We start from the raw sequence: 13,085 nt of genomic DNA on the forward strand, positions 1-13,085 counted from the left end.
CCACCTTTAAATATTTATTTAATTAAAAGAAAACACTTTAGATGAGAGATACCAGTTTGCCTGGAACACTCCCATCTTATGGCAGCCACAGCTACCATATTAGAAACATTTATGAAAAACCTTAAAAGGAGCCCAAACAACGGCTTGTTAAAGGCCAGTGCTCTGCACTGCCATCCAGGAGGCATGCATTTCTTTTCCAAGCCCAGCCCATAGGCCTTTCAGCTGTGGGCATGCCAAAGAGGTAGCATGCTCAGCCCTGGGAATCAGGAAGAGTATGGGACCAAACTTTTAAGACTCCGTCCTGGTGCTACTGAAATCAATATGAGTTTTGCCATTGACTTGAATAGTAGTAGGATCAGGCCTTAGTCTTAACTGATTTGTCACATGTGGTATATCTGGCAAGATGCAATTCCAGGGCAGTCCGTGGACCAGGAACAGATGCTGCAGTAAAGAAGCAGTTAATCAGCATTCAGAGGCACAGAGTCCCATTAATGACTCGTTAATTTATGGAATTCTTTGCCACAGGAAGACAGGCATTGAGGCCAAGTACTGAAGATTCAAAAAGGATTGGATATTTATATGGCTATCAAGAATATCCAGTTGTAATTAATGACAAAATTAAACTTCAGGCTGAAGGGATCAGGAGGAGACCTAAGGTGCAGGCAGGTTATTCCACATGCCTACTGCAGGGTTCTTATGGCATCTTCTGTAGCATTTGGTTCTGGCCACTGTCTGAGAAAAGAGGCTGGGCTAGATGGACCACTGATCTGATGAAGTCTGGCAATTCCAGTGTTCCCAGCCTGGCCTCTTGGCCAAAGAATGGAGTTAGTGCCACATCAGGAAGCATGAAGGAGGGCAAAGAAGGGTCACAACATCTGAGAAGTCAGAGAGAAAGACTCAGGATTGTGACAGCTAGAAGGCCTGGACCTTATCCCTCAATAGAATTAGTCTCTCTAGAAAGCAGCAAAATATGCATGGATAAACCCTAAAGGGTCTTTGTTAGGGAGAGTTGTGTAACTCTTTCTGAAGAGGATTATTCCCAACTCCATGAAGTCTCATGACTGCATACCTGAGAGGTGTGCCTATATACTCTACCCACTTTACAAATGGGAGAGGTCACATGACTCACCCACGGCCACACAGTGCATTGGTGGCAGAGATGGAATTAGAAACCAAGAGTTCCTTCCTGACAGCTCCATGCTCAGGTCACAGTGCTTGGAATTACAATTTGCCAATATGTAATTCTGCTGCTTTCCCCCCATTTCAGTGTTAGTCATTAGGAACAGGAACCAATGAAGATCTTGTGAAAGGCCCATTAGACTAAGGGAGGGTCTTGCAAAGTAATTTTTGACACTGCTCTTTCTAACCATGCCAGCAATGGAGTGTGCAAGCCTCAGTGTGGACTATGAGAAAAACAACAGACTTTTGGAGTCCCTTCTTTCCCCACGCCAAAACCAAACTCCTTTTCCTTTGCAGAGCACTGGCAAATCCTACAGCAGAAGCTCTGCAGACAACAGGCTGAGCCCCTCACTTGGAGGGAGTGCGCAAGCCTTTCTTCTGCCGCATCTCTTGCTGGCTGGCTTGCAGAGGAAAAGCGAACACAGATCTTCCCCAGGCCTGAAGCTCAAAGGTCCATTTATGGCCTGGGTGATCACACCAGTCCAGTCAAAGGCCCCAAATGACAACACCTCAGGGCACTGCAGCTAACCCAGGTTTCTCCTCCCACATAGGCTGGGATGCAGTAAGACTGCAGAAGCAGGAAGGAGGCTGCAGGCTGTTTTAGCGATCCAGGATCAGATGCCAACCAGGGACCATGCTGTGGATTACACTGGGAGGAGGGACCTAATAGTATTCTCACAAACATCTCTCTCAGTATCAAACTGCCAGGAAATAGTATGAGCCAAGACCAAGCACCTTTGGATCTGCAGCCCATCATGGAAAATCACCATCTTCCAACCAGAAAGAGAGCCAAGTGTGCTATCCTCACGGAAACCAGACTCAAAAGACCAGGGGGGCTAAAGGAGAGAAGATATGCGGTTCTGATGTGGTCCTCAGCCTGTCATGCAGGGCAGACTGGCATAATTTTGTTCTTGGTAAACACATCTCTGCCTGACTGGAAGTGCAGATGTTTCAGCTAGATTCCTGCACAGCTCAAGACATTGGGACAAGAACAAATAAACTGGAGAAGTTCCTGAATCATTCTTCCTCCAAGGGAGCCAAATTAAAAATCCCTCCCTCCCCACCATGGGCTCTATACTCTGCCCTGGCATCTCAGCAGCATGACTGGGGACTGATCCCTAGAAGCCCTATTCAGAACACTAGTTCCAGTGCTATGATTCCAGGCACTGCATTGCACGCTGTATTTGTTAGGTACAAACACGTGTGATAGCCACAGAGCTTTTAACTAGCAAAGCATGGATAAAACCAGACAAGAAGTAGGAGGGGGCCTATGCTTAAACTTAGAGACATTATATGAATTGCTGGAAGACCAGAGGGCAAAGCGTAGGAGAGTTTCTTCCTTGGGATATTTCAGACAGCAGCTGATGAGGCCTCACACTCCTGCCATGGGAATGAAGTGATCAGGGGATCTTACTTTTGTAGATTTTTCTTGTTCATCTCCAAGAAAAGCATCCTGTCCAATCTTGTGCAGGTAAGATACCAAATGGCAAGGTTAGGTCTGAGGTCACAGTATATTTTTAGTGGGACACCAGGTAGTGTCAGGGTAGAGAAGACAATGGACAGATCTGAATCTGTGAAAAGAGAAAGATGAGAGGACAACATGAGACATGAGCTCATCAGTTTGGGGACACCTCAGCCAAAACTCTTGGAATGTTCATGCATCCCAAAACTGCAGGGAAATTGGCCATAACCCAATTGGAGTGTGGAGGCAATATAAGAAATGCTGACCCAGCTTGGGTGCTTGAGTTTTCTGCAGTGTGTAGGTATGGACAGGGCAAGCAGAATTTATTTTGGAAGCAGGTACTCACCGGGTTGGATCTTGCTGCAAGCCAAACACTCCTGCCACACTCACAACATTGTGTTTGTTCTCAGGGCCCCCGTAACTCAGGGTGACCTGAAAAAGCAAACGTAAAGTCAGAACCTGCAACATAGCAGAGAGTGACTGAGTGGAAGAGGTCTTAATGAGGGATAAGGAGGAGGATCTAAAGGGAAAGGGACATCCTAGGTGATCTGGGTGTCAGAAGTTACACATAAAAGGTGATAGTTAGCTTTGTCATAATGGTTCACTTAGGATAGAAGCCTTTTGAGAGAACCTGCTGACTATCCAAAGCAGAACAGGAAGAAGAAATCAGACAGAGTGAGGGAGACAAGAAAAGCTTAGATAAGCAGCCTTGGAAAACCATTCTTCCATACGGAGGCTGCATTACATATTTCCTAAATCTAAAGCCTAAGAGTTCAGTTCTCTGATAATCTTTAGGAACAACAAGATTTTCTGATTAGCTGTTAAAGTTAATATCAGGAGAAAGGGCGATCACAAAGGAAGGGCCAGATTCATCACCGCTTACTTCTGGTGTGATTACACCAGATCTGAATGTGGCCCTGAAAGTGCATTTTTATTGCCTAATAAAACTGTTAGAACAATTTGAATGGGTGTTCTGTGGGTGGGAACCTGTGTTCTTGTTTAGGGTGTACGTGGATAAGTAGTGGAGGAATTTTAGTTTGGGGCAGCTTTACAGCACCACCTATTGTCCATCAAAGAAAATGCTGTAGAAGTAATTATTTTAAAACAAGCTTATGTAATTTCGTGTGCCTCAGGACTGGAAAGGAAGAAGACAGAGGTGGCAAGGTAACAGCATGGCTGGGGCTGGAAGGGACAGTCAAAGAAGGGGAGAACTAAAGGTGACCCAGCTGGCCAGGACGGAAATGTGCCTGTTATCCAAATGCAGGAGGTGGACATGGGACTGCCCTGGTCAACTACATAAGCAGCTTTGTGTAATGGTGAAATTACATGCCTGATACCATCTGCCTTTCCTGAAAACCAGGGAGAAGGTAGCTGCACCTGCAGAGATGATTTCTTTTGATCAGACTGAGGAGCGTCTCAAAGGTCTGGGCCTGCTCTGAGCAAGGCACAAGGCTTTGCCTCACCTGCTGCAGCACTGACTCGCCTCGTAGTCTCTGCAGATTCTCCAGATGAGAATGGAACAAGGGGCTGTGCAGCAGCTTCACCTCCAGCAGCCCCTCAATGATGTAACCGATGGTGCAGTCATCAGGGAGACGCACCCTCTCTGCAGTGCTGATGAAGTTACCCAAGCTGTCAGGAGAGAGGATGGAGTTGGAGAGTCAAATGCATGCTTAATCCTATCAAAGCCATGGGGTCTCTGCTACTGAGGTGCATTTACCTGGCCCAGGGACTCATCTTCAGGGCAAGGCCCCTGCTAATACAGAACCCTGCTCCACCTGTGGCAAACCAGAACTTCACAGTTGTCTAGTGAACAGCAAAAGCAACAAGAAAAAAAAGAGACACTTGTTAATGATACTCAGCTTTTCCTATCTGCCTGGGTAGGGAAAAGGATCTTCTGATCTGCAGCATATTGGACACATGATCTGAGCAAATATCTGGACTTTGGGCTACCCCTGCCGCTTTGAACTCCTGGAAGCTAGACATTCTCTCATAAGGCAACTCTTACCACCTTGCAGCTGCCACCACAGGGCCAGTGGAGTCTGAGTGAAACAGGGAGCACACAGGGAATGGAAAACCAGAGTCCCAATGGAGAACTGAGGAGAAGCCCAACTCCCCTGTGCAACCCTCTGTATGGTGATTCTGCCCTCCAGAGTCATAGCCCGGAACAAGCTTCTCTGGGGAAATAAGAGGAGCCCTGCTGGAGCCAAGTGATTAAGGCTGAGGAGACTACTTAATCATGCAGGGTTTTTCATAACAGGCCAGTTCACCTGGATGCATTGCCAGGAAATGTATCTGCTGGCCTGGCAACTTGGTACTTGCGCCTCAAGATAGAGATGCTCATGTATCTTGTGACTGAGACACACTGGGGTGCCAGGGAAATGATTGCTCACTACTGGAAGTGACCAGTCACAGAGCGATTGTCTAATCTCCTGAGGTTAGCTCAGGATGGCAGCAGATGAAGTACTGAGATGTTACTTTCTAGGATAGAAAGCCTGACATTCAGAGGACTCTACAGTTTTGATTGGACTTTTCCTGCCTATGCTGATTGGCTGTCTGCTCCAGCCCTCTCCCTCCCCCCTTCTCCTCCCTTAATCTCCTCATATTAGCTTCATACCACACTTGTCCCTCTTACCCTCTTCTTCCCTGACCTGTTCCCTTCCTCTTCCCTGCCCTTCAGTGTCCCCTCTCCCTTCACCTTTATTTCCATTTCACAGATTCCCTCCTAACTATCTCCCCCCAAAAAAGCCATTGAACTAACATGATGTTTGCTGCCACCACATTGTTCACTCTACTTCTGTGTTCTACCCCTTCCCCCACCCCCTGTCTGTCTCATCTGTTTTGACTGTAGGCTCTTTGGGGGCAGGGGCTGGCTACTACTGCTGTGTTTGTACAGTGCCTAGCACAACGGGGTCCTATTCTTGGTTGGTATATATAGGCATTACTGTAAAAACGTGATTAATAATCATAAGTAAAAGAGGATCAAAATGAAGGCTCCCAGAACTGAATGGCGATAACTGCAGAAACTGACCTGGCTGAGGGGTTCTAAGGGAGCATTCCTCACACCCAAATGTTGAAGTAGGGGGAGCCTGTTCTCCCACAGCTACCCGTGAAGGGAGAAGAATCCCTGTTCAGCTCACAAGACCATTTGTAAATTGCAAATTAACTCAGAGGTTTTGTACATGGGATCTTGTGAACTGTTCGCTCAGAGGCTGCGGGAGGGGGGCAGAAGGGACAGTTACAGAGCATGCTTACTGATCCATCACTCCGGACATGGTCAGCTGCCTCAATGGGGTGGTCCAGGCTTGGCCTCCCCACATATACATCCTGGCTGTGTGAGAAGGCAGACAAGAGGCGCAGGAGATTCTGTGGATTCACATAGTTGTCATCATCCACATGGCAAAACCATCTGCAGACAAAGCAGGGCAGACACAGTCACACAGCCGAGGCACTGAGGAAGCGATGTAAAGTTTCTATGTACTGAGTTCTCTACAGTGAAGATTTTAGTCTCTCAGATTTGGGGCAAAGCGACTGGAAAAAAAAGGCCCTCAGACTGAAAATGCAAAAGTTAGAAGCCAAAGCTGCCAATACTTCTCAACTCTAGGAGAGAGGCTGAAGTCAGTAGGCCGCTTGTGAGCTCTTCCTCCCTATAGCCTTTTACCTGACTCTTGTCTAGAAGTGCTTCTCTTTCTGCTGCTACCCCTTCCCTATGCTCATCACCACCACCCTCTGGGATCACAGCCTGGATCATGCTCACTCACTACTAGAACTAGAAAGGAGAATGTTGGGACCTCCCTGGAACTCAGAATTGGAGTGAACAAAGCTACATTTGGAACAATGAGTCTCACATACTTTCTCCCAGATTCGAGGAATTTATCGTATTCCACAGACATCTTGCAGCAGAGTGCCTGGCGGGTGTGAACAGCAGAGCAGTTGGTGTTGATCATGTGATCTCCTAAGGAAATGAAGGTCAAAATGGTCAAGATTGGGGTGAATGCATAATCTGGGAGAGACAGCATGTGCACCTCTGGAGCACGAACCTGAAACATGGACATGGTGCACATGCATTGCACATGTAGAGAGCTGCATTTAGGGTGTGTGGTGCTTACAGAGTGAGCATGTAGCACATAGGGTGAAGAGCACATGAATATGGAGCCAGACAGCAGGGAAGATGAGCCATGTACAGGGACAGTGCGCAAGGGGGCTCGTGTACATTAACCCTCAAACAGCTACACTGAAACTTACAAACAGAAAGGAAAAAAGTGAATGTGAAGATTAACCCAGTGAATGATGTCAATGAAGGTCCTACAAATCCGAATCAGGAAAGAAGGAAACAGCATTTCCCTCCTCCGAGCTTCCAGCTCCCTTTCACCAATCACATGCACAGCACAGAATGAGGCTCCTCGAGGGAGAGGATGGCAGCAAGTCAGCATCCGTAGTCAAAGGAGCAAGTGTGCATTTGAACTACATGGCTTACCTGCTCTTAGGCGCAGTTCACGGTCCTCCCAATCTGTGAATATAAACGTCTGTGGGAGACACAAAGACATTAGGAAAAAAGGGGCTTCCCTTTCCAAAGATTTCAGAAATGGACCAATTAATTTTAGCTTCACTCAGTCCCCAATTAGAATTGCTAGTAATTTATCTAGTTATTTTTCAGTGGCCATTGTGAAAAGAACTGGTGTTAACTTGGTCTGTTGCCTATTGGATTGGTTTCTACATCAGAAAACCCACCAGCACATTCAGTATTGACTGGATCCCTCACTGGCAATTTTAGCAGAGAATCCAAGACAGAACTACCCTCCTGTCTCAGGGCAGGGCTGAGGCATCCCAAATTCAGGAACAAGCTGTTTTTCAGGAGTTTGTTCCTCTGCAATCTCCTCTTCCACCCCATCCTAAAAGATAGCACACCTGCTCGGCTGGATATTGCCCCAGATAGTCAATGGGCCTAGAGGAATCAACAGAATTCTGGGGAAGAATGAAAGTAAGGGAAAAAAAGATCCACTTGGTAGCAATGTCCTGCCCCCGACAGGTGGAGAAGATTCAAAACATCTGGATAGGATTTTGTTAATCTCCGCAAATGCATTGAAACTTCTACATTAAGGGACAGATTCTATGCTACATCTCATACAAAGACCCAGTCACTGTACTGAAGAGCAGATCGTCTGAAAGTATTGGCTCAGACACATCAGCACTAGCATCAGGAATTGTGGATGACTATGCAATGGCTCCCTCCATTATACCAAGCTTGGCACATTTTCTCCGGCTGCAGCTTCTCTCTGGACCTGTAGCCTTTTAAGTGAATTTAGGGATGTTATCTTACACCACTGTGGATTCAGCTCTGGTTGCTAGTTTCAAGCTCAACAGAGTCTGCCTTGCAAGTTTTATTAGAGTCACACGCAAGGTTATAATTATCCAAGCATATATCAATCCCAAGAACACTCCTGCACAAGTTACAGACCCCAGGCCGCAAGAAGACAGATTGTGCATCCAGACTAATGTTCTACCACCTAGTAGCAGCTCATCTTACGCTTTTGGTCAGACGGACTATTTACAGGAACTCAGTTCCTAATCCTGCAGGAAGAACCTGTTTAATGAACTGGTAGGGAATACACAGAGTGAAATTGCAGCATGACCATGGAGGGCAGTGGGATTATGGCAGATCTTGAACCTGCAGTCACAGAGAGAGGGGCTCCCACTATAATTGTCCTATCCTTGTGAGGAAGATCTCTCACCTGTCTTTTGGCCTGCGAAATCCAGGTTTGGAAGAGCAAGTCCAGCCTAGTTTTATGATACTTTCTTGTAGTTTTCACAGCAATAAAAATATCCTTCAGCTCCAGATTCTCCTTAGTGGAATCACCTGCAGGTCCATGGTGGTCCTTCAACATAGTTTGAAGAGGACTGGTGGGGCTCCCATCCTGCTCCTCAAGTTTAAGGCTGGATCCCCCAGCATGTAGGCTGTAATCCCCCCATTTTTCTACAGTTTCATCTTTCACACTGTGTGCAATATCAGTTCCCTCACTGTCCAAATGGCCTGTTGAACTGGGCTCTGCCTGCGGGTGGTGGAACTCACTTTTGCAGGAAGCATTAAAAGGAGGTGGTGGACGGGGTTGTGGATAGCCCCTATGTCTCCAGGTAGTCTGGAATTTGGGGATTAGCAGGAGAAGGAAAGCACAGAAGGTCACGGACAGCAGGAAGCAGATTTTACTGAGCCCAATGCAGGAAAGTGTCATTCTTCAGCCCCCAGGGCCCCTGCCATGTTGTACAGTTGGGACATTGCGTCACATAGAATGGATCACAGCTCTGTAGGAGAGAATAGGAGAGGTTGAGGGCTCTGTGAGACAGACTTGCATCACAGTCTTGCTATATTTTGTTTACAAACCACGGAACCAGCAGAGCTGGGTGTGTTCTATGCCTGGAACATCTGCTTGCCTCTGCCCCATGAAACCTCACTTTCCTCTTTTACATGCTACCTCAAGACACTTCTTTTTCCCTAGTCACCCTTTCCCCAGTGCACATACATTGCGGTCCCTAGTCACCATAACCTCAGCACCACCCCAGTCATACTAACACCAACACCCACTCTCAGTTATAGGTATTGCTGTATTGATAACGGTATCTCTGTCACTCTCTGACCTTGTTTCAAATCCCTTGCTTGCTGCTACAACAGTAGACCGTTAATTGTGTTTTGGGGTTTTGTATCAAGTTATTATTCACTTCCACTGTAACAGCTATCATTAAAAACGTAACTTTTTATTAAACACACACAAAAAGGAAAAACACTTAAAAGCATTTGAAATTTAAGGAGTTAAGTGAAATCTGTATTTAAAGAACTTCCCTTATTCTCTTTCTGTGTATAGTTTAAAGGGGGAAGTCCCTTGTTTGATCATCTTTTTAAGTAGTATTAAAGATGATTTTAACTGTCCATGTTGGGGACAAATGAACAAAAAAATCAGTTTAGACTGTCTTGATTTGTTCATAGTTAAACATTTTAAGTCCAGAAGGAACCATTATAATCCTCTGAGTCTAGTCTGATCTGCACAACACAGGCAAAAGAACCACACCTACTAATTTCTGCATCAAGATCATAGCTTTTATTTGAGTCATGGCACATCTTTCAGAAAGACATCCAGTGTTCACTTAAAGTTGTTGCTGTTTCCTTCAAGACAAAACACACATGAAGAGAGAGAGAAAAACTAGCAAAGGTAGAAAGTGCAGCTTCTATTTCAGTGGATTTTTTTGTTTGTAAATCAGTTGCTGGAAAGTTATAGTCACAGCATACTGTCTTATTAGATTGTCAGATTTAGCAAACTTTTACTATTTGGGCTAAGAACATTGTTTACAGTTTGCCTTTTCATTACAGTAGTGTTGCAAAAGATGGATTTGTCTTGGCTGGTTAAACCGGACTCTTATTAGATAGAAGACCAAAAGGAAATGATAAGAAAGAAAAAAGATGAAGAAGGAAGATGTCACCCAAGAGATGGTGTGGCAACAGGCAGTTCTGTTTCACATCCCATGTGGAGTTCAGGATTCAGCAGAACCAGATGTAGGTGCTGATGTCACTGATTTCCTCTTTTTCAAGGTATATGTTATTGCCCCAAGCAGGTGGCAACAGCCATGACTGTAAACCTTGCTCTTCACCTGCAAGCTGTTCCATCCACAGGTTCCTAAACAAGTTGTCAAGTGACCCCTGGAAAAGCACCATCCAGAAAGGTGCAGCAACCTTTCCTCATTAAAATTACTCAGTTAAAACATATTTACAGTGATTCCAACTATAAACTGTTTTCCTTGTTTCCTTCTATTTCTAGACTACTTCAGCTGGTTGTTATGCCAACTTGAGACCTCCCCAAAAGTATCAACCCCCCTATTAAACACATTCAGGTTGTGTCAGTCTTTTTGTTTCACTTTTTGCTTGATCTACAAATATTACAGAAGAGGCTGAGCTGGACTCATTTTACCTTTCATCTGTTTGGGTGGCTTGGGACATTGGCCTCGGGACAAGCGTCCTCTACTCTCGGGTCAGATCTGTGTCTCTGAGAACCCGTGGGCTCCTCGGGGCTGGAGCTGCGGCACCGGCCTGTGCATTGCAGGGCGCTCCCCGTGCTCTCGCTGTCCAGGATGGGCACAGCAAGCACCCAGACAGACAGAATATGGAACAGTGATGCAGGTCACCCTTGGTGCCCTGGGGAAGGCACTGTGGGTTAAGACAGGCACGGGGGGCACTGCACGTGGGGCGGGTGATGTCCCGGGGGGCACTTCGCGTGGGGGATCACGTGGGGTGAGGGGGATGTCCTGAGCGCGGGGGGCACTGCACCTGGGGCGGGGGATGTGCTGGGGGGCACTGCACGTGGGGGATCACGTGGGGTGGGGGATGACCTGGGCATGGGGGGCACTGCACGTGGGGTGCGGGATGTCCCAGGGGGCACTGCACTCGGTGGGTCTCGTGGGTACCCAGGAGGGCACTGCACGTGGGGTGCGGGATGTCACGGGGGACACTGCACGTGGGGGATGTTCCAGGGGGCACTACACGCGGGATGCGGGATGTTCTGGGGGGCACTGCACGTGGGGTGGGAGATGTCACGGTGGGCACTGCACATGGGGGATCATGTGGGGCGCGGGATATCCCGGGGTCAGTAGGTCTCGTGGGTACCCAGGAGGGCACTGCACGTGGGGTGCGGGATGTCCTGGGGGGGCACTGCACGTGGGGGATGTTCCAGGGGGCACTGCACGCGGGATGTCCTGGGGGGCACTGCACGTGGGGGATGTTCCAGGGGGCACTGCACGCAGGACGTGGGATGTTCTGGGGGGCACTGCACGTGGGGTGCGGGATGTCCCGGGGGGCACTGCACGCGGGATGTGGGATGTTCTGGGGGGCACTGCACGCGGGATGTGGGATGTTCTGGGGGGCACTGCACGTGGGGTGCGGGATGTCCCGGGGGGCACCGCACGTGGGGGATCACGCGGGGTGCGGGATGTCCCGGGGGGCACTGCACGTGGGGTGCGGGATGTCCCGGGGGGCACTGCACGCGGGATGCGGGATGTCCCGGGGGGGCACTGCACGCGGGATGTGGGATGTTCTGGGGGGCACTGCACGTGGGGTGCGGGATGTCCCGGGGGGCACTGCACGCGGGGTGCGGGATGTCCCGGGGGGCACTGCACGTGGGGGATCACGCGGGATGTCCCGGGGGGCACTGCAGATTTGGAGGTATCAGGAACGTCCCCCACCTCACGATGGTCACTTCGGGCCAGACCGTGGCTTCTCCCAGCAGCTGCCCGCCCGCTCTCGGGTGGCGTCGCTTCCCTTACCCCCGCCGGCCGGCTCGGAGTCCGAGATCCCCCGAGCGGCAGAGGGGCCGCGGGCCCTTTAAGGGCTCCACCTGTCGGGGCCCACGGCTGGGCTGCGTGACCCGGAAGTGAAAGTTAACCGGAAGGCACGGAGCAGGAGGTGACCCGGAAGTGAAGGCTCTGGGGGGAGGATGCCGCTGCCCGTCCAGGTCTTTAATTTACAGGTAAAAAGTCTCCCGAGGGCCGGGCCTGCGGGTGCCGCGTTGCCGGGCGCCCGCTGGCTTGTGGCCCCGGCTCCGGGTTTCCTGTCCCGTCGGGATCCGCTCCGAGCCCCCGGCCTGGGAGCGCTGCGGGGCGGCGGCGCGGCCCCTTCCCCGCCGGTCTCTGTTCTGGACGTTGCGGCGGCGGCGGGCCGGGGCCCGTTCGCTCCCGGGGCGTCCGAAGGCCTTGGCCTGGCGCGTTGTGCCGCCTTCGCCGCAGTGTTTCCCGGCGTTTGGTTCTCACGGGGCGCCCCGCTGCTCTCGAGCGCAGCTTCTCCACGGCCCGGCCTGGGGCGGCTCCGCCATAGCCCGGAGCCGTTTGGCCCGGTCCGTTGCGTGCCGGGTGCCTGGGGCTGTGCCCGTTTCGCTGCGCACTGGATCGTAGAGGCTCTTCCGTAGCCCTGCCTCAGTGGCGTAGCCTCGGCCCGTTGGGAGCTGCGTTATAACGTTTCCTGTAGCGATTCAGGCCGTTAGCACGTACAGCTGCCGACTTCTAAGGTCCCTAAACGAAATTAGGTGCAGAATATTCTGGTCCTGTTCTAGTGACTCATATACTGGGGTGGCCAAACTTACCGATCCTCCAAACCACCTGTGACAATCATCAGACGTTTGAGAGCTGGGGCTTAATCCCCGTGGGAGCTGCCTGCCCCAGCAGCTTCAGCCCAACTCCTGTTAAAGCCCCTTGCCCCAGCAGGTGTGCCATCTGGGGCAGAACCCCTGAGACTCCCCTCCCCACTGGGCAGAAGCCCCTACTCTACCACTCTGCTGCAAGGCAGAGGCCCTTAGCTCCCCTTCTGCCAGTCTGTCTGGTTGGGGGAGAGTGTGGGGGGGGGGGGGGGGGCGCTGCACTTTAATGGTAAAAGCCACATGTGGCTCCTGAGCCACAGTTTGGCTTCCTCTCTTAT

At 49.8% G+C, this 13,085-nt stretch overlaps 2 protein-coding genes across 13 annotated transcripts in view; one reads left to right on the forward strand and one right to left on the reverse strand.

Moving 5' to 3' along the window:
- Window positions 1-12,071, reverse strand: RFNG (RFNG O-fucosylpeptide 3-beta-N-acetylglucosaminyltransferase). Of its 11 annotated transcripts, none has more exons than XM_065563816.1 (10): window positions 11,579-12,068; window positions 10,109-10,302; window positions 8,371-8,938; window positions 7,116-7,164; window positions 6,491-6,593; window positions 5,894-6,047; window positions 4,359-4,444; window positions 4,105-4,270; window positions 2,988-3,073; window positions 1-2,750 (listed from the first exon to the last, which is right to left on the reverse strand). In XM_065563816.1, exons 3-10 carry the CDS (start codon window positions 8,866-8,868, stop codon window positions 2,684-2,686), a joined length of 1,209 nt encoding a protein of 402 aa, XP_065419888.1. In that variant the 5' UTR covers window positions 8,869-8,938; window positions 10,109-10,302; window positions 11,579-12,068; the 3' UTR covers window positions 1-2,683. The 11 variants fall into 11 exon arrangements, with proteins under 11 accessions (XP_065419888.1, XP_065419896.1, XP_065419894.1 ...); XM_065563824.1 differs by having other exon boundaries at window positions 10,277-10,302; window positions 11,579-12,044; XM_065563822.1 differs by lacking the exon at window positions 10,109-10,302 and adding an exon at window positions 10,594-10,817 and having other exon boundaries at window positions 11,942-12,038.
- Window positions 12,006-13,085, forward strand: part of GPS1 (G protein pathway suppressor 1) — a 17,170-nt gene continuing 16,090 nt past the window's right edge. The window contains exon 1 of one of the 2 annotated variants that reach the window (XM_005283082.4): window positions 12,006-12,144. In XM_005283082.4, the coding sequence (XP_005283139.1) occupies window positions 12,112-12,144 (33 nt within the window). In that variant the 5' untranslated portion in view covers window positions 12,006-12,111. The remainder of the gene's footprint in view (window positions 12,145-13,085) is intronic. The other variant, XM_065563811.1, reaches the window with a different exon arrangement.

The sequence above is a fragment of the Chrysemys picta genome, chromosome 12, assembly GCF_011386835.1.
Source record: "Chrysemys picta bellii isolate R12L10 chromosome 12, ASM1138683v2, whole genome shotgun sequence".
In the NCBI taxonomy this organism is placed as follows: domain Eukaryota; kingdom Metazoa; phylum Chordata; order Testudines; family Emydidae; genus Chrysemys; species Chrysemys picta.

Coding starts and splice junctions, on each gene's coding strand:
- RFNG (XM_024104726.3), bottom strand. CDS start 8,868: ATGACACTTTCCTGCATTGGGCTCAGTAAAATCTGCTTCCTGCTGTCC. Junction 6,594..7,115: donor TGAACTGCGCCTAAGAGCAG/GTAAGCCATGTA, acceptor TCATTTCCTTAG/GAGATCACATGATCAACACC. Junction 2,751..2,987: donor TTGCAGCAAGATCCAACCCG/GTGAGTACCTGC, acceptor CTCTTTTCACAG/ATTCAGATCTGTCCATTGTC.